This window comes from Strix uralensis, chromosome 3 (assembly GCF_047716275.1).
Source record: "Strix uralensis isolate ZFMK-TIS-50842 chromosome 3, bStrUra1, whole genome shotgun sequence".
Lineage (NCBI taxonomy): Eukaryota > Metazoa > Chordata > Aves > Strigiformes > Strigidae > Strix > Strix uralensis.
The window spans coordinates 97,485,591-97,504,787 of NC_133974.1; the positions used below are offsets into that span (position 1 = coordinate 97,485,591).

The following is a 19,197-nucleotide window of genomic DNA, read 5'->3' on the forward strand; positions in this document are numbered from 1 at the left end:
TGGGCCGAAGCATTTGCAGCCTTATCAATACCTTTTTCTTGAGTATCATCAAATAAGAAGATGTGTATTGTGTGAAGAGGCTACTTGCTATTTGGCTGAAATGATTGCTTTAAGCTTTTATGTTCCCTGGTAAGGAGAGGAAATGCATTTTTTGGTCTAATAAAAGGATATTTCAAAAAGAGGGACAATTGTTGTGTTGCTGTTTAGACAAACTCAGTTGTAATATGTCAAAGACTGCTATTGTATTCAGTATATTTTGGCTGCCCTAATGATTATTTTTTTTATATTGACATTAACCAGTTTTTCAACTCATCCATTTTATTATCAAGTCAGAATTATTTCACATTTTAGGGAGAATGGCTATTACTGCATTTTGCATTCTTTTAAAGTAACAGATTTCTCTGTTTCCTTGAAACTTCTGTTTTCTAGCTATGCTACCTTGAATCTCACTATAAAGTTTACATGTTAACATTGCGCCTTTTTAATAGTCTTCTCTCCTTGATAGGTGTCATTAAGGTAATAAATAATTTGATATTATTTGATTTATATTTTGGTATTTTTCCTGCTTATTTGTAAAAACAGCGAATTGTATTTTCACGTATTACATGATTTTCCTGCATGTTAGGCATCTTTAAAGAGTAGATTTCCAAAAATTGTAACTTGTTTGCATTCACGTATACTCTCCTGAGAAAGCTTTTTTCTTGGCTGTCTGGCTCTGGCTCTGTTGTATGTTGCTTTAAACTTAAAAAGAAATTTAGAAAAACGAGCATAGGGATCAGAAGCACAAAACGGGGACATCATCCTTCCCTGTCTTTGTCTCTGAACGTTTGCAAGGCTCAGAGGATTCTTTTCGGAGAAGAGCAGCAGGGTAGGTACAAAGTAAGGGGTGAGGTGCTGAGCTGGGTCGCTTGTTTAATTCTTTGGTTTTCAATCATCTCACATCAGAAACTGAACAAAAGTGATTTCCTTGCCTGAAATCGAGTAAGGCTGACATTTTGTTGCCGCTGGTGGGCTCTTTTTCAGAACACAAAAGGGCCAATACGCTCTGACAGCCATAGTAAGAAGAGATGTGGTGACCCAGCTGTGTGAAGCTTACAGAGAAGTTAATTTGATTTTATAGACCATTAAATAAAAACACTGATTTTCTGTGGAAGTGTCAGCTGATCAGAATTACATGTGAAAAGTAGAAAGGCAAATAGAAAAAATTATGTTTTGTTAAAATAATGATTGCATTTGTGCTTGTAACCTGTTCTACAGTTGATTTACCAGCAAACCTTAATAACAAAATTATTTTGATTGTAAGATATAATAGACTGAATAGATACAGCTTTTAATTAGAATTTTCCCAGGATATTGGGGGTTTTAGTTTTTTACATTGTTCTTCTGCATACACTACAGAGTACAGTGCATACACGTGATAGTCGCACTTCTTGAGTCATATTTTTCATGTACTTTTCTTTAAATGTCTCCTTGGATAATTAAGTCTGACTCTTAAGTTATGGTATGTTAGTTTCTGACAGGTGCCTGCCAGGGATCTTCAGTGCTGTCATGCATTATGTGGATTTCAGCCAAGACAGAAGGGCCTGGGTATTTGTTTCTGGTCACTTCTCATTAAAGCTTTGACTGTGGGAAAAGAAAAACAACTATTTAAAGATGAGGAGTATAGGTGCTATAGGAAGTACATAGAAATAAAATCTGTTAGGCAACTAGTTTTTCTGTGCTTTTATATCGACATCGTGTATATGTGTGAACTGTACATATGTGCATTTCGGTATATAGTAAATATTCTTTCTGCAAAAAAGGATTCTCTCATATTGACAAGAGAAATGTGCTGAAGAGATTGGAGAAGTTGGCTTGGTGGGAATGAAATTTAATAGCACTTTGCTGGAAGACAACTGCTTTGTAGGAATTAAAGGCTAGGATTTAATGTAGGTGGTTCTTAGATAACCAGGGTTAGGTGTTCTACAAATACTGTGATAAACTGTATGATTTGACTTCATTAGAGAACTCCATTATACATTTATCAAAGCTTGACATGGAATTATAGTTAGGAACTGACACAAAAAAATGTCCTCCCTTGCTTGAGAGAAAAGAGTAGAGACATATACATGGTCTGGGAAGGAGCTGAGGTTTAATTGCCCAGATAAATACTGTTGCTTGATCAATTACAAAATAAATGGCTAAGTAAAAATAGTAGGTGAGCTCCATGGTCTTGTTTTTTGGGTAATATTTGTAGTTGCTCTGTTAAACACAAGGAACGGTCAAACTCAACATTCATTTAGCCCAGTATTATGTCTCAATCAATCGGCAGTAGCCAATGCCTGTGGAAGAGCAGGGCAGAGCATGTAGTCATATTTTCGTGGCATGTTCTACCATCTGCAAGGATTTCTATATCCAGAATTGGTACATTTCTCTTCAGTAGCCCTACCTAGCTTTCCTTCTGTTTGCTTTTTGAACCCACATCATAACATCACAAAATTCTGTGGCAAGGGGTTGCACAGATAACGTGTGGTATGAAGAACAAGCTCTGTTGGCTTTTTGCATTCCTACCTCCTGCTAGCTCGAGCTGTTATCCCCTAGCTCTTGCATGAAGAGGCAACAAATAATTAATCCACTGATCCCCTCCATAACCTTTATGATTTTATGAACCTCTTCACATCTCTTCTGTCAGCTTTTCTCCTGCTCTGCTCACTCCTTCCTTCTACAGAACCTTTCCATGTTTCTGATCGCCCTTGTCCTGGTTCTTTTTATGCCTTTGCTATTTCTGTCATATTCTTTCTGAGACAAGGAACTGCATGTTACTCATGATATATTCACCATATGTTTATACGGTGAAGTAGTGATATTGTCTGGTTTATTCTTTATTCCATTTCTAATAACGTCTGATTTGGTTTTATGTGTACAACTGAAGGTTACACTGACCTTTTAGCACCTAGATCTCCTTACTATCTTTTCCAGAGCCAGTGTTTTTTGTGTATGTAAAATTAAGTCTTTTTCCTCACATATCTCATGTATCATTGACACATGTTTGTCAATGTTGACTTTTCACCTGGTGTTCTATCTCCGAGTCTCCCAGGGCCGTAAGAACCATCTGCAGTTCCTAATAACTGTGCCTCATTTATCCTTCCCTGACTAAGTGGTTAGCATTAGCAAACTTTGTCATCTTCTTCTGCTCACTTTCACAGATCATATAGGAATATGTTGAACGACACAGGTCAAAATACCCATTTCTGTGCAGTTCTTAGCTGACTTCACCCTAATAGTACTCATCATTCATTCCTATCTTTTTTTTCCTTATCTTGACCTGCTATTTATCCACTCATGGATCTTTTCTCCTGCTGCAGTGATTCACTTTTTTAAAAGCCTTTGAAAATCCTTCCCAAATGCCTGTAGGAAAGTGTGTGTCATTTGAATCTTTCTTGTCCACGTGGTTTTGGTAAATTTGGTAAATTTTAAGAAAATAAGAGATTTGTGAAGCAGAAGTTTGACTTCTACCCAATATATCTATTTACACAAGTCCACTAATTCTGGGCTTTTTATAAATTGATGGTTTCTTATAACAGTCTCTACCAATTTGTAAGGTACAGACATGAGATTTACTGGTCCACAGTTCCCGCTATCCTCCCAGACCTTTTTCTAATTGACATCACACTTCTCTGGAACCAAGCTTTTTTTAAGCAGGAGGCTACAAGCTATTTAAGAGTTTAACTTTCTCACACTTGAGTTTCTCTAGAACTCAGGTGTGAATATCATCTGGGCCTGCTGATTGTGTGTGTTTTGTTGATTTGTTCGCTACCTTTTTGGCTGACATTTCTGCGAGAGTCAAATCTTTCAGTACATACCTTGTAAACCAGGGTATTGGTATGGCAGCCTCTTTAAGCACCTCCACGGTGAACTTGGTTGCAAAAATGGTTTCATTTATTCTTTGTTACTTGATTTCTTCTGAGCATTCTTTTTACTTTTTGACCATCTTTTGTACTATTTGACAAGTTTTTATTTGGAGGGCCACAACTAAGTTGATCCTCAAATTTATTTTTGATCTGCATTATTCTGCTTTTACCTGTAAGTGTTAAGGTTTGTTTCTGTCTGTTTTCCCCATTTGGAGAGGTCTCTGATCTTTTAAGAATTTCCTCTTACTTCTAAAAGCAAATGTAGATCTTTTAAATAGCAAAGAGAAATAACTTCTTTAATATGTTTTATATAATCACAGATGTGTGGCATCTCATCCCTTTCCTTCTGACTGGTTTGTCCTAATGAATATCCAAGGAGGTTTCTTTTATGTTTTGGTATGTTGCCTTCGGCCTCTGTTGATAAGCAATCTGGCAAAGCAAAGCGGATGGCATGATGAAATCAGTACTTTCACCTGCAAGCAAACTTTGTTTTCAGGGATGCTGGTTGTCAGACTCGTTATGGATGCATCTGTGGTGTAACCCTTCATTTCTACCTCTGAAGTACAATTAAGGGACTCAATAATCTCCTAAAGGTCATTCAAATTCTATTATTAGTTCTGTGATCCCCTCTCTTCTTGAATCTCTACACTTGTCTTTCCTTATAGGCTTCACTCCTGAATGTGTTTTTGCCCAGTCTTTTCTGCTTTCTTCCACTTCTTTTATCATCCCTACTTCCCTGCTTCCTTATTTCATCGCATTCTTCACCCTGCCTTTTATACTTAGAAGAGGTTCCTAGTTACATCTTGTCTGGCATTGCCTCTCTCCTTCAAATCTTCTAAATAATTTGCTAAATAATTGCTCTCCAACAATAGAGTAACCTAGATATGAGGAAACAATAAGTGTCTTGAATAAGCAGTATCTCTTTAAGAAGCTAACCTTTACCTGGAGTGGAAAAATATGGCTATGGCACTTCAGCAAATAGGAAAAATAGAGCAGGCTTGTCATACTGTAGCTCACAGGACTGGAAATTTCCTGTGACTTAGCACTGTACTTAAAAAGACTGTATGAAGATTGAATTTTTCCATGATGGCCTTGGAATATCATTCTCATGATCCACTGGTAAGGAAGCAGAGTGACCATGCTGTGACAGAGATATTCCAGTGCCCCCTTCGCAGACACCCGCTACCCCAGCCCTGAGTAATCCCCGAGGGGAAAATGGAAGTTAAGAAAGCAGAAGCAAGATTTGCTATGATCTAAGACCACAAGCCTTCATCTGACTGAAGCGAGTCTATTTATGTACATTGTGGAGAAGGTGAAGGAAGTGAAGTGTTTATCTCTTGAACTGGCAAGCAGAAGGCATTGATAAAACTGTTTCAAAATGAGGAGTTTGTTTTGCTATGTATGCTTTGGGACACAGAGCCACTGTGTCTGTGCAAACACCTTTGTAAATTCCCAAATACCTATATCAGAAACCTGTGAAAGAATAAATCCCAGAGTTTTGATTTCCAGATGATTCAAAAATGTTGCTTGCATAGTTACTGGCTGTGGTCTGTATGCACTGATTATGTCCCGTAGCTGTAATTTTTATCTGTAATTGTCAGTAAAGGTCCATGCATTTGGGAGCACGTATATTCTTGGAACCAAAGTTATCATCTTTTGCAAAGCAATGACCCTACTTATGCTGCTGCTTTAAAATAAACATTAATTGCCAGCCTCCATAATGATCTACAGTCCTGGCTCTGCAGCAGTTCCCTAGAACTCCCTTCCTTTATATTTTGCCTTTAGTCAGGTGGTTATATTTATGGTTGTTTTGTGATTTGAACAGATTGTCAAGATTCATTTTGCTTTATGGTAAGTTGGGCAGCAAAGTCATCTTGATTTTTACAACAGTGCTATGTTGAATTCTTGACTTTATTTATAAAATCAGTTGATATCATATTTTTTTGGAACAAACACCCAAATGTAAAACCAAATGAAAATCTAACTTTTGTTTGCTTCATATGGAGTAAAGCCACCTGTTATTTCTGCAATCAGCAAACCATTAAAAAACATGTCTAAATACAACCATTTCTTGTACCTTTCTGTGTGACTTGAATCAGAAATAGTAACAGCTCCAACAAGAACTTTTGGAGGAAATAGATATTGTTAGTAAAATACAGAAAAGAGCTTTTGGACATGAGTGAATATTAATGTTTAAACGTCAGTAGTGTACTTAGTTTCACTAGTTCTACTACTTCTATTTCCCATTATGGTTTTGGTAGCACATGTTTTGTTTTGTTTGTAATTTTGGAGATGATTTTCTGTTGTGTAATATATGAACTGAGCTGCAGGCAACGGTATTTCTTAGAAACTTGCATTTTGATTGCTGCCCAATGCAGACCTCCAGCTCTCCTGATGCTTGATTGTCCTGTCCATCAGCCTGGCTACATAGTCAGTGCCTTGTGTAGACTGGTGGGTAGAAGTGGGCATCGGAAGTTTACCAAACTACTTGTATGTAAATCACAGCAAAAGGAGGTAGAGAGATAGAAATATTAGAAGAGGAAGAGAGATTATGTGATGAACTTCTTTGGCACCCAGAAAAAAAAAATTGCTAGCAGCATAATGGCATTGTGCACTGACTCTTTTGTACATTTGAGTGTTTAGCCAGTTACAGTAGCAGTAATTTAAGAACTATTGTCTTGCTGTTGTATAAACACTTCAGACGTTTGCTTGGCATCGCCAGTTTTGGAGATGTATAAAATGGAGAACTGTGTAGACATTGTGTTTCACATAAAAGCAAAATATTTGCTATAGATAAAGCTGCCTAGTAAGGAAATTATAAACCGCATCCCAAAGAGCATACCATCAAGAAGCTTAGTTTAGAAACGTGAATACCTGCCAAGTATCGTCATGTATATTTGAAGCAATAAAGAAATCCTGGAAGGTACCTTTATCGTTCTGCTGCCATCCTCGGATAAGTTTTAGTGATGTTCAGATTCAAACAGTGGTTTAGAAATGCTGCTGCTTCCTGAATGCCTAGCACATGCCATAATAGTCCTGATTTTCATCAGCTCCTGAGCCTTTGTCACTTGTTGTGGGCCTCCCTCCCTCAGCCTGATTCCCGCTATGCAACCAAAAGTCAGAGTGCTGAGAACTATTTGTCACTTAAATCATTGTAATATCTTAGATCTGGAGAGAATGTTAATTTATTTTAACAACGATTTTCTCCCAATAGAGGTGTCATAAAATGTCTAGTCTAGAATTAATCTCCTGTTACCCCATAGTTATCCCAAAGCAGGAGACTGGGTTATTCTGCTTGCCGTGAGTGCTCATGTATCTTTAGCCTGGTGAGGAATGCTGTGGAAGTGCCTATGAATAAATAGACAACATGGTTCACCCAATGGAAATATGTTTTTAATGCATTATATATAGTAAAAATATCAAAGAGGTTTAAATGTCTCACATCTGAGTTTACAAGGAAAAAACTATGCCTTGAACGTTGGCATGAGGCCTATTAAAAGAATGGGCTTTCAGTAGGTTTCCACACTTTTGCGTTCAGCCCTTGTTAAATGCAAGGTGTAGAGATGCAGGAGGGAGGGTATAACCACCTGTTAAGGACCTAATGAGCTCTCATATGCAATATGACCTAAATACATACCCACTATTGGAATTAATGTAACAATTTATTAATTTAAGTTCCTTTTGTTAATTAATACTAATTGTGTTGAATTAGATAGCTCCTGACAAATGGAATTTAAAAAGAAATCAATTATATAAAAAAAAAGAAAAGGTTGACATCTTTGATTTTGTTCTGTTATAAACAAACAGCAAACCCTAGAGAGTTTGGAGAGTTACGGTAAATATCTTCTACGCAGGAGATGAATTATTAGGGTTCCGTGAAGCAAACCAGCTGGCTGTGCTCATGTAGTCACGGGAGGACAAATCCCCTTGTCTGGCACCCAGAAGGGATTGTTGTAGGTGTTCAGTATTTTCAAAACAAGTTTTCATTGTGTCAAAACAAGTTACAACAGGAACATAAAAACACAAAGACATGCTGCATATGTATGTATGCTCCGTGCAAAAATACTTTGTACTTCAAAAAGTGAATAATCAGGTGACGTTGATAAAGCCTGGAAAAGCTCTTTTATAATTCTAATACGGCTATGCTGTTGAAATAATTTATATAACAAGATTTTATTGCAAAGTGTCAGCATAATACTAGTCTGAGAGGTCAAAGACCTCAAGAAGCCTCAGGCTGTCCTTTACTCTGACCTACGCCCTTCTTAGTTCCTGTTTTCACCTATTTTAATTGGAAAAGGGGAGAACATTGCTATTCTGGCTAATTTATGAAGATCAGTCATCTCTGGACTAGATTTTTTTTCTGTCAGAATTCTGTGGATTTGAAGAAACTTGTAGATGTCTTGCAGCAGTTTCTTCAGGGTACAGAAGGAAAGAACTACAGGGTACAAAATAATGCAAATTCTAGAGTTGCAGCTCCCCTAGAAGAAATGGACAGCAGCTGGGGCAAATGCCTGGGATTCTCAGCTGTATCTAATACAGGTGAAAGGGCTACAGTTCAGTTCTCAGCACAGTCCCGGGGTAAGTAATAGCATTTGCAGAATATTCAAAGAAACTCACTGTTAACCTGCTGGATAATTCAGAGAACAGAGGACTGCTGAGGAGAAGGGTGTCCTAGCTACAGACCCTACTCCAGAAGACTTAGAAGAGTTACATAAAACTATTCAGGGTTCCTCACAACTACGGGAGTGCCTGCCCAAGTCAGAGCTATTAGTTTGAAAAGGTTGAGGAAAAGAACCCCATGTTTTCCTGTGTGCCTTGCCTAGAATAAGAGAAAAGGGATGTATTTATCAAATATACTAGCTACTATGATTTTAAATACGCTAAGGTTGTTCTATAATTAGAGCCTAATATTTTCAAGAGTATAACCATAGTCACACTAGATACTAAAACATTTTACAAGAACTAATTAGAATATTGAAATAATGAGTACTATTTAAGAGTAATATTTACTCTTAAAGCCAATAGTAGGAAAAAATCCAAGTACAATAACCTGAGTCTGTCTTCTGATGAGAAGGAACACAATACATGTGCCTGATATGGTGAGAGACTAATGAAAGTCCATGTGTCTTTCTGAAAAGATGAAGATTTTGGCTCTAAGGCTTTCGTTTGCCAGTAAAGAACGTGCAGGGACGAAATACACTGCGCTGGTAGTAGACGCATTGCTATACAGCTAAGTCTGTACTTGATGTGGACCATCAGGATTACTTCATCCGCTTCCTTTTCCTCAAATCATCTCTTGATGGAAATGAAACACATGAAACATACAAGTGCAAATAGGGCTAGCGTAGATGAATTTGGTATCAGCGTGCTGAAAAACTTGGCAGTCTTAAACCGAGGAGTTTAAGGGGAATCTATTTTGTGAATGACTTGGGAAGATGATTCATCACCCCATGATGAATGTCCTTGTCCCAGACACAAAAAGCAGAAATCTCATTGGTATGGCATTTTGTATGCTTATTTCCTCTTGAAGTTTGAATCTCTATATTGTGCTCCAAATTTCCTACATGAAGATTCTAAGAGAAATAAAAACACCTAGACAACTCTTCTAACTTTATTACACAACGAGCGATAACTAGAACACCACTATATAGTTGGCTATAGCACCAGTCAAGCAAAAGCAGTAGCAGAATGCAAGTGCATTACAGCGTTAGAATGTTTTCAACATAAATATATGTAAAGTGTTGTTTGATGAGAGATCACAGCTATGTGATTTAAAATCTTTACAAATTTTCAGCATAGGAATCTGAAAGCAAAAGATATTAACAAATGGTCAATGCAGATTTTCTACCAACTACATTTTAAAAACCCAGCACTCAGTTATACTGGAAAAACATTACAATTAGAATGAAATTTCACAAAAGCATGTGAATTCTGAGTCAAGTATGTTTTAAGCACTGCAAACCAACACGCTAGGATTTAGACATGTATGGGCTTCTGGAGACCTTGTACCACAGTCAGTGTTTTATATCACTAGAAAACATGTAAACAACAAGTGATCCAATTCTACCTTCTTTTAGATACTTACCATTTGCAATAGCAAGACTTTCCACTGGATAATAAGGTGAAGGAAAGATAAGTGCTTTACTCTCAGCAGATGTCCTTGAACATAGCACCTGAAATTCAATGTACTGTATCAAGTGTATATAGTGGTTAACTACAGCAAAATATGTTTTCTGGAGTGCTGAAGAAAAATTTCCATAGAAACCCCATAACTTACTACCTTGAACTTGGAAAATGACCATTTGAGGGAACAAAGGCAAATAGACAAAAAATAATAGATTCTTGCAGTAAGGCAAAGAGTTGGACATGTGCCTGTATGAGTATGAAGATTGGCACTCACTCTAAGCTGAAAAGAAAGCAACTCTTTAAACACTGTTTAAGCTAAGATCTAAACCATTGCAAGAGGGATGCAGAGCCATTGTACTTGACACTCACGTAAAAAATATCTGTGGACTTTGTACAAACCAGTTTCTCTGTACTTGAAGGAGCATTTTATGCAGTTCTTCTGAGCTTGGTGTAAGGTCAGTGTGACACAGACCCACAGAGAACATGGTAGATAGAGTAAAGCAGGAGAAAGAAGGAACTCCATGTTTCTCAGAAAGGAGAAAAAACATTAATCAAAAATGGATTTCTGCCGTGTGACATAGCCTAGAGAAACCATAAATCAAATTACCTTTCTGCATCTTCACTGTAATCCAACAGGTACCCAAATTACTGAATTTTTTTTTAATAACAGTCTCTAGAGCTAGAAGGCATATCTAGTGGATGTAAAAATAATAATTTCAAAACACGTCTGAGATACTTGAAAGTATCATGTGGCAAAGTGTCTGAAACAAAAAAATGAGAGATTTTTATGTGAATTCCTGTGGTATAGCACAGATCAAAGTTATTGAGGGTGTAAATTTGTATGAATAAGTTTATGTGAATAGGTATGAGAAGTGAATCTTTTTCCAAAGTTCATATTTACGTTCACAGTTTCTCTGTGCCTGTATGTGCAGGATGCTGGAGTATAAGTGTTTCTATCAATTTAAAACCTTTCTAAAAGGAATAGTATTCGACATGAAAGAGGCCCTTACCATCCAGTCTGTAGCAGAGTATTGTTCTTCAGAAAATTTTGTATTTCTTATAAAGTTGTTTTGTGTAATACATTGTGACATAATATGTCCATGTCATGGTCGTATTTGTGTGGAAACATGTATGCTTTGACCTCAATGCCAGTTGGTTGATAGATGAAACTTACTCGGCCAGTAATTGGCGCTTGTTCTTTTCCTCCTTACTGATAAACTCTGCAGGGGAGGGAAAAATGTCAGAATTTCCATTTCACAGGAAATTCAAATATTTTAACATATGGCTTTGTCCCAAACCTCAGATGAAAAGAAAAAGTTCTGAAAAAAATTTTGCTTGGAACATGTGAAACAAAATGCAGTTAATGTGACACTAGAATGCATCTGCTAGCAGTAGCACAATGCCTCCTGGAAGCAGAAATTTTAATTATTTATCCCATCATCCTTCATGGACTGGGTCCTTTGAAGAGACTACTTCTGCTGTTATGTTTATACTTATGACTCCTGTGATGCACCAGGGCCTTGTCTGTGTGACTAGGTACATCATCTCTGAGACTCTGGAGTGGATATGAGGGTTAATATCAAACTGATTGTTTAGGCTCAGTTCTACAAACCAGAACATCTCTTCCTAGATCAAGCCAAACTGAAGTACCTAATTCTTTTCCTTCTTTTCCTGATGAAAACTCAGTAGCATTTCTACAGAAATGCACACAACTGGGTAAAAATATAGTTTTCCATTGAAAAAGTCATGTGATTTAAAAGAAAATAAATTCAGCAAGCTCTAATAATGAGTAATGTCTTTGCTGCATGTTCTACTCCTTCATATATACTCAAAATAAGTCTTGTTACTTTTATATACTAGCACTTGCCATTCCCTCCCTATATGCAGTGTTCATTAATATCGAAGCAGTTTAACCTCCCTTCTCCTACTTCCCCATCTTTCCTCTTCCGTCTATTAAATGTGCTGTAGCTGATAACTGTCCTATCAAGTATATTGTGCTTTTGGATCTCTTTGCGGGGTCTTTTTTGGTTTTGTGGAAGGTGAGGAGGGAATGCACGTAATTTATTTTTTGTGTGTGTGATGAACCGTAATTATCCAAATGTTTTTTCCAAAATTTCTTTAATCTCAGATCCCGAGGGTGTGTGGGAGAGGGGCAGAAATGGAGGAACGTATCCTGGGTAAACATGTGGTACTACATTTGCTTCAGTCTGAACAGAACCACAAATGATAAGGGCAAACTTAAGTATTTACTTTAAAGTATGAAAAGAAAAAAGTAGACATTTACAAATTATGAAGTACTAATGGAATTTTTGCACTTTTATGAAGTACTAATGGAACATCGCCAAAAGGTTCATATGAACTACCAGTGAAATAACATCCTCTTTGAAATAGTACATCTGATCAGAATGTAGGGAGGTGTTAGATTTAGTTTTTCAGCAAACGATACAAGCTCTACTGCAGGAATCAGTGAAAAGAAAGGATGCGAGTGTAGATAAAGATGGCGTGGGAGGGTGTATGTGGTATCAGAAGCATTCGTTCTGGAATTTACCTAACCGAAAATTCATTGAAATATAATGCAGTAAGTGTGGTTTTAATACAAAGCACAGAAATGCTGTAAAGGAGGTGTTTCAGAAAAGAAATAAAGTGTAGAAATATACTTCTGCTTATATCCCATTTAATAATTAAGAATTTTTACAATTTAGGAAGAGGGAAGTTTTAAGTAACATTTATCAAGACAGTGAGAAGAGCATGTGCGTGGAAGAAAGTCTGCAGAGAAGCTATCAAAGGGGAAGGAAGAAGCTACTTAAAATAAGCAAGCAGAGGAAATGCAATTAAATGTTAGGACAGATAATGCAAGGAGAAATAAAAGGATGATAGATCCTGGCATTGACAATGTGCAAGTGATATTCCTTGAGCTAGCAAAATGATGTAGAGCTGACCAGGACATAGAGAGGCTACAATTTCAAAGGTATGCTATAAAAGCACTAATACAGAAGTGGCATTCAACTGTTAAGATCAGATGACAGGCATACCTTCTCAGCTGGTTTATGTATGTGTATGTGCCAGGTTGAACAATCACATTTTATGGGCATGATTATGAAGGATGCTTTCTGAACTTTGATTCAATAAATCAAAGTGTATTCTGTAAATACACGGCACAATCTGTGTATGCTATAAAATGCGTGTGCTGGTTGTCCTTTTCTTTTCCATTTCTGGGCTCAGCTCCTCAGTCCAGAAATTCTTGTACTTTCTATTGCTCTTTTAACCTTTGGACAGCATCTCACATGTGTTTACAGCTTCTGTACAAAAGCTGAATGCAGCTATCTATTAATTAATTTGCCAGGCACAACTTCACAGAGAGAGGGGAGTGTTCTCTTCTGTGATCTTGCAATGTTTTTAGATGTGAGGAAGTGTGATTGGTGTTCAGTGATTGCCAGAGCTTTTACCCAGATTATGAAACACATATTATGATTATGAAGATGATCAGCGTATGTTTGCTTCAGGAGGTATACCAGCAGAGAGATCAATAACGAATGTAATTGCAGCTATTCTCACTTCAGATTTTATTTTTGTTTGTTAGGGAGAACAGGAGGAGGTTCTCCTTGCATATAAATTTATAAAGACCAGTGATATGAGCAGAAAACAAAATGTTTGTAAAATAAAAAGTAGAGAAAGTGAAAGTTTGGTGCAGAAAGTAGTAGGCAGAAACCAAAGGCAGAATGATGAGTCAGCTTGTAATATATCTTGCAAATAAAGGGTTTATACTTACGACTTGGGACACATTAAATACGTTTAGTACACGGTTGAATATTTCCGTGCAATAAACTCAGAGGTACAGTTCAAACTCAATTTTGGATACTTAGGATTAACTCATTTTACGGATTTATGAGTCACTCGGTTCTTTATAAAGAAGATAGACTAAGATCCAAAATATACAAAACACATCCTAATTTATGGAATAATGTTCTGACTTTCAAAGTCCAATAAAAGGAACTACAGTTCTTCCAAAGTGTTAGCATTTATTCACTGTGTCTTATGTAAACTATTGCCATCGACAGTGACTCTGCACTGCATCAAGATTTCTGCAAGGAGACAGATAAAGGGCTTATCTCCTGCATGTATTCTGACTTCACAGTTTTCTTGCTCCATTGACTTGCCTGTCTTTGGCCCTTTGGTACCGTATGTGAAGCTTTCTTCAAGATGGGGGGAAAAAAAACCCACCTTTTTATCCCAGAAACATGGTGAACATCAACTGCATCAAAAATTCCCAGTTATAAAATGCTGCGGTTGGTGGCACAGCCACACTTGTGGCTCATCTAAGTGCTTCTCACTTCTACAGCTATTCAAAGGTTTATTTTCCGGTGCGTGATACAGTTTATCTCTGGAGCTTTGCATTGAATAAAATACGGATAGTCCATCAGGCTCTCCTGACAGTGTTACTGATGTTGACCACATTAAGAGGTTAGTGGTGAGGACACTGAAGAAAGAAGCACTGCTGGGTCTAGAAGGCTGAAGTGTACGGATCTGCTGCATGCTAGTAAGAAAAACACTACCCATTTATGAGATCTAATAACGGATTGAGCATGGTAATATTATGCTTCTCTGTTAAAACCTTGGCTACATACATGCACACAGCATGTTCTAAATTTACTCCTTCCTAACCATGCATTTTCTTTTTTTTCTCTAGGGCATATTTCAAAACGTTTGTCCCTCAGTTCCAGGAGGCAGCATTTGCTAATGGGAAGCTTTAGGCAGCCTCAGACACAGAGACGATACTGGACAGATCCTTCAGTCTGCACATGTCAGCCCATAAGAAGAATGCCTGGAAATGGGTTGGATTCTCTTGATAGGTGCTTTCTTGCCTCTGAAATCGTTTTGGTAGGCTTCAGGTTTTGTCAGATTTCTAAAACAAAGACCTCACTAGCATGCTTAAACTGAATATTTGATATTTGTTCTGTCCCTTTGCCTCTGCCACCACCATTACTTTGTATATCTACTAGATTAAATTTAAAAGGGCGTGTTTTGATGTGATAACATTTTCTTGTGCCAACAATGTCCTTTATGTTATGCCTTGTTTCCTTGCCTTCAGATGGTGTCAATTGGATTTTTTTTTCCCACAGAAATATGATGTAATTTGTATATTTAGTTAACATTTCCAGCTTATCCTAAGAAAATACAAAACTGCCGTATGTACCAGGAATGCCTAATGGACTGTACAGTGCCATATTCTGCCTTGGAGGTTTGCGTCTCACTGTGGTTGTTATTCTCACAGGTATGGATATGGGTTGCACAGTTCAATTCTCAGTGCCTTTCAAGTTGGTCTGATATTAATATGGCAGGGTGTTGGCAATTTTTTTTTTTTTATATTTTAGTTGAAAGCTCATCTTATATGAAATGCTATGCTTTTATGCTTTGTTTTTATTTCCAGTTGTACAATTTTGGTGTTTTTCTAAAGAACTCCCCTCGCCATTATGATGAAATTCTACTTCTTTAGTACCAATGCACAAGAAACTAATTGTATACATCAGTATAACAAAATAAAGCTCTTTCATAGACCTGTAATTTTTCCAAGTAAGATAAATACTTCTAAGAAGCAAACTTTCAACAAAGAAATTAATGATGTCTTGGAAAATACCTGATGAAATAGTGTATGGCTATAGGTATTTACCTTAATGGTTAAGTTCAACATGTCTTCTCAGAAATAATTTTAAGTGTATATAACTGGAAACATTACCTCCCCTAATTCTGAAATGCCAAATGCAAAATCCAACCTATTCATCCTTTCTTTCACGCTTGTGTCAGGTGCACCAGTTGGGGCTAACTGTCACAATGTCACTTCCCAAATTAATTTGTAAATAGACCAGGGTACTTTCCAGTAAGGAATAAAATTAACAGTGTATGTTCCTTGTAATGGCATATGGAAAATGTGCCCTACTTCTGCTAAATATAAGGAACTAAATGAATAGTATGCAGATGATACAGTGGCACTGGAAAACATTTAATTTAAAATTATTAACTATAGCACCAGTATCTGCTTATGCAATGAAATCTCATCAAATTACTTGATTGGCAGTATTCTCCTATCCTTTCTAAAACTTGTTATTTTACATTAAAAATAGTGCTTTCCAGGGGAGTGTCCACCTAGAAAGTGTAGATGGGTTTTAAGCAGTGAAGCTTAATAATTAAGAATTATGCAAATAATTTGCCTCTAGAAACTACAGGTATTTTTAGCTAGTTTATAGGCAAAATTTTAGTTTATGTTTAATATTGAAGTTCTTGGCTGGAAATTAAGCTGCAAACAAAATCAGAAGCTTTACTGCAAATCTACGGAGGAGGGGGCATATTCTGTCCTGTGACCTACCCCCTTGTGACTCTGCATTATCTGAGGGCTGTAAAAGGCTCCAAAGGTCTGAGCCTGAATTCCCTCTGTGGAGGCACTGCATTAGGCTTTTGCGTGCAAATCAAGACTTACAGCAGATGTGGAGGGTAATGGTTTTATGTGAATACCAAAACCATAACTGAACAACATTAAATGATTCAAAACACACATTGTTCAGTATACCAGGATGATCTCACATCTGCATTTCTTTGGATAAGCTAACTCTTGTGAATGGGGTGGGAGAAGGAGGAGGGCTAACGAAAGACATTTGTTCTCATAGTGATCAAATCTGATAGAAACCATCTCTAGCATCTTCAAAAGGTAAAAACCAAACTCTCATTTGCATCAGCAGATTCCTGGAATCTTATATTTTATACCCCTGTGTTTGCTTCAGTGTTGTAGTGATTGCCTCGTGAACATGGTGTTTGCTTTGTATACCTGATTGTCCAAGTGGCACCAGTATTTTTTTTTATCTTTTCAGAGGTTACCATGATTCAAAGGCTAGCAATTGCAAAACGTCTCAAAAAGATGTCCACTCTTCAGAATTAATATGGATTTTCAACCAAAAATGCATCCTTCACATCAGTCCTTTTGTAATTTTGGACAAAGGACTGCTTTATTATTAAAGGACTAAGAGTTTTAGAAGCCATGTAAGCAAAGACTTTGAGGATCTAACCTTATGTTGAATTCAGTAGTTTCATCAGCTTTTCACTTGCATATATGGAAATGAAACAATGGTTTCAGTCTAATTTTACATCATGGTACAACCGGTAGTATTTGGGGAGAAAAAAATGTTGAAAAGTTTAGAAACTGAACTGTTTGTGGTTAAGATAAAGTCTGGCAAGCCTATCAATTTTTAGATTAGAAGAAAAGGATTTTTTCTTACACTTGCTGAACATTTTCTTTATTTCAAAGCCACCCTGCACTCATTGACCTGCACAGCATTTTATGGAGCCCTTCCTGATAGTTCTCAGAAGAATGTACTGGGGGTGTTAGCACTACAAATGGAGTTTTGGGAGGGAAAACATGGAAATGAATAAACTCTTCTCTCCAGAAGGATTACCGTATAATACTACATCAGAAAAGAGAGTTAGATTGAATAATTTTATATCGAATCAAGTATTTGTTGAAGGCGTTTAGGTTAGGCACAGAAGTTGTAATCTAATAAGTTGAAGTTATTTCTGTTATCTCCTGTTTCATGATAGTATCCATTGTGGCCAGCTTAATGGCAATTAAGCTTTCTTTCCTATTATGTGATATATGCAATTGAAAGGAGCAATCAGACCTAGACTAGTTTCTTTGGTTTACGAGAACCACAAAAATAAGAGAAAAATAACAATGTTACAAACATATCGAAAAGGCTAAATTCTACTCTGTCATAATTTTGAATGAAAGAATGCAGTAAGTCTCAAGTTATTAAGTCCCATTAAGACCTTTTCCAAAGGTCCTTAAAGTGCAAACTTACATCAAGCCTTTATTCATCTGCATATGTAATCCACTGTGCTAGAAGTAATGAAAAATCTTTCAGAATCAAAGTTCGACTTTTTGTGAACTTGCTGGAAAGACTGGACAAACAGCTGAAAGAATAAATAAAAGTTAACTATATCGTACATAGTTTGGCCTTCATTGATCTTTCTGTTGTGCTGGTCATCACTTCATTGATCAACACATTTCATTTGCTGAATTAGCAGCGTTTTCAGTATCATCTGTGTCCTTGAACATACTCCCATTCATATATGAAGTAGACTTGATTCAGTTTTTGAGAAGAAAATCATTGCCAGAATTAGCACAGATCTCCTACGCATCGTTAGATCCTCACTAGGTGTGTTTCTCTGTGTGTTTCCTTTCTCTCATCCTGTCTGGCACTTGCAGCAATAAGCATCTTTGGTGAATCAGTTGGGAGTCGAGATTTAGCAATGAAGTGCAGTACCTTAAGTCTAACTTCAGGTGGTTTTACACAGAGACTTCTTACCTAGGAAAGAGGGGAGTAAGTCTGGGTAGTCTCCATCAGGCAGTGCCCCCTAATACAAGGCTGGGGGTTTAGCAGAGGTGAAAAACCCTTTAAGTAGAGTGTAGGGACTGCTGCTTAGACATCATTCTGTGTCAGTACCCTTAATGACCAGAGAAGCAGCAGGCGGTAGAAACCCATAGTAGCACATGAGGGTCACCCCTGCAGGTCTGAAAGACATTCCTAATACCATGTCTGTGCAGCAGCAATACATGAAGGCGTAAGTCCTTTGTCAGTGGAGAAGGGGAGTTCCTCACCTTTCCAGCCTTGTGAGAAGGGCATACTGCAAGGAGGTAACAATCTTTGGACACAGCTTCTGACCACGACTGTTAATTACAGGGTGCTGTCCCTGCCCTGTGAAGCAAATGAAGTCTGTGACCAAACTGACTGCCAGTGAACACTCTTCCCTTAAATTATTTATGTCTCTATAATTGATGTATTGTAACGCTCATTAAACCTAAAGGTTACACTTACTTCTTAAATGTTACTGAAAATCCCTTAAGTCATCTCCTTTTCAGTTTTTGTTTTCAGGTGTCTGTAATGTTCTGGGACAATTTTGTTTTATCCTTACTAGTTACTGCTATTTTTAGCAAGTTTGAGGTTTATGTTTTAACAAAGCAACAAGGTATGTGTTGGCATCTTATGGGCCTACATTAAACATAGAATTATTTGCTGTAAAAATAATCAGTAGAAACTGGTTTTTATTTATTAAGCCAAGTATTGTATTCTCCACCACAGAATAATTCTGAGGAAAGACTGTTGTTACCCGGAACAGAGAGGAAAATCATGCAGAT

General features: G+C 37.1%; 1 protein-coding gene across 3 annotated transcripts in view; it reads left to right on the forward strand.

Moving 5' to 3' along the window:
- The window catches only part of BABAM2 (BRISC and BRCA1 A complex member 2), a 178,668-nt gene extending 160,663 nt beyond the window's left edge, over positions 1-18,005 (forward strand). For all 3 annotated transcript variants that reach the window (XM_074863510.1, XM_074863512.1, XM_074863511.1), the window contains one exon: positions 14,704-18,005. In XM_074863510.1, coding sequence (XP_074719611.1) covers positions 14,704-14,767 — 64 coding nt within the window. In that variant the 3' untranslated portion in view covers positions 14,768-18,005. The remainder of the gene's footprint in view (positions 1-14,703) is intronic.
- The last annotated feature ends 1,192 nt before the right edge of the window (positions 18,006-19,197 follow it).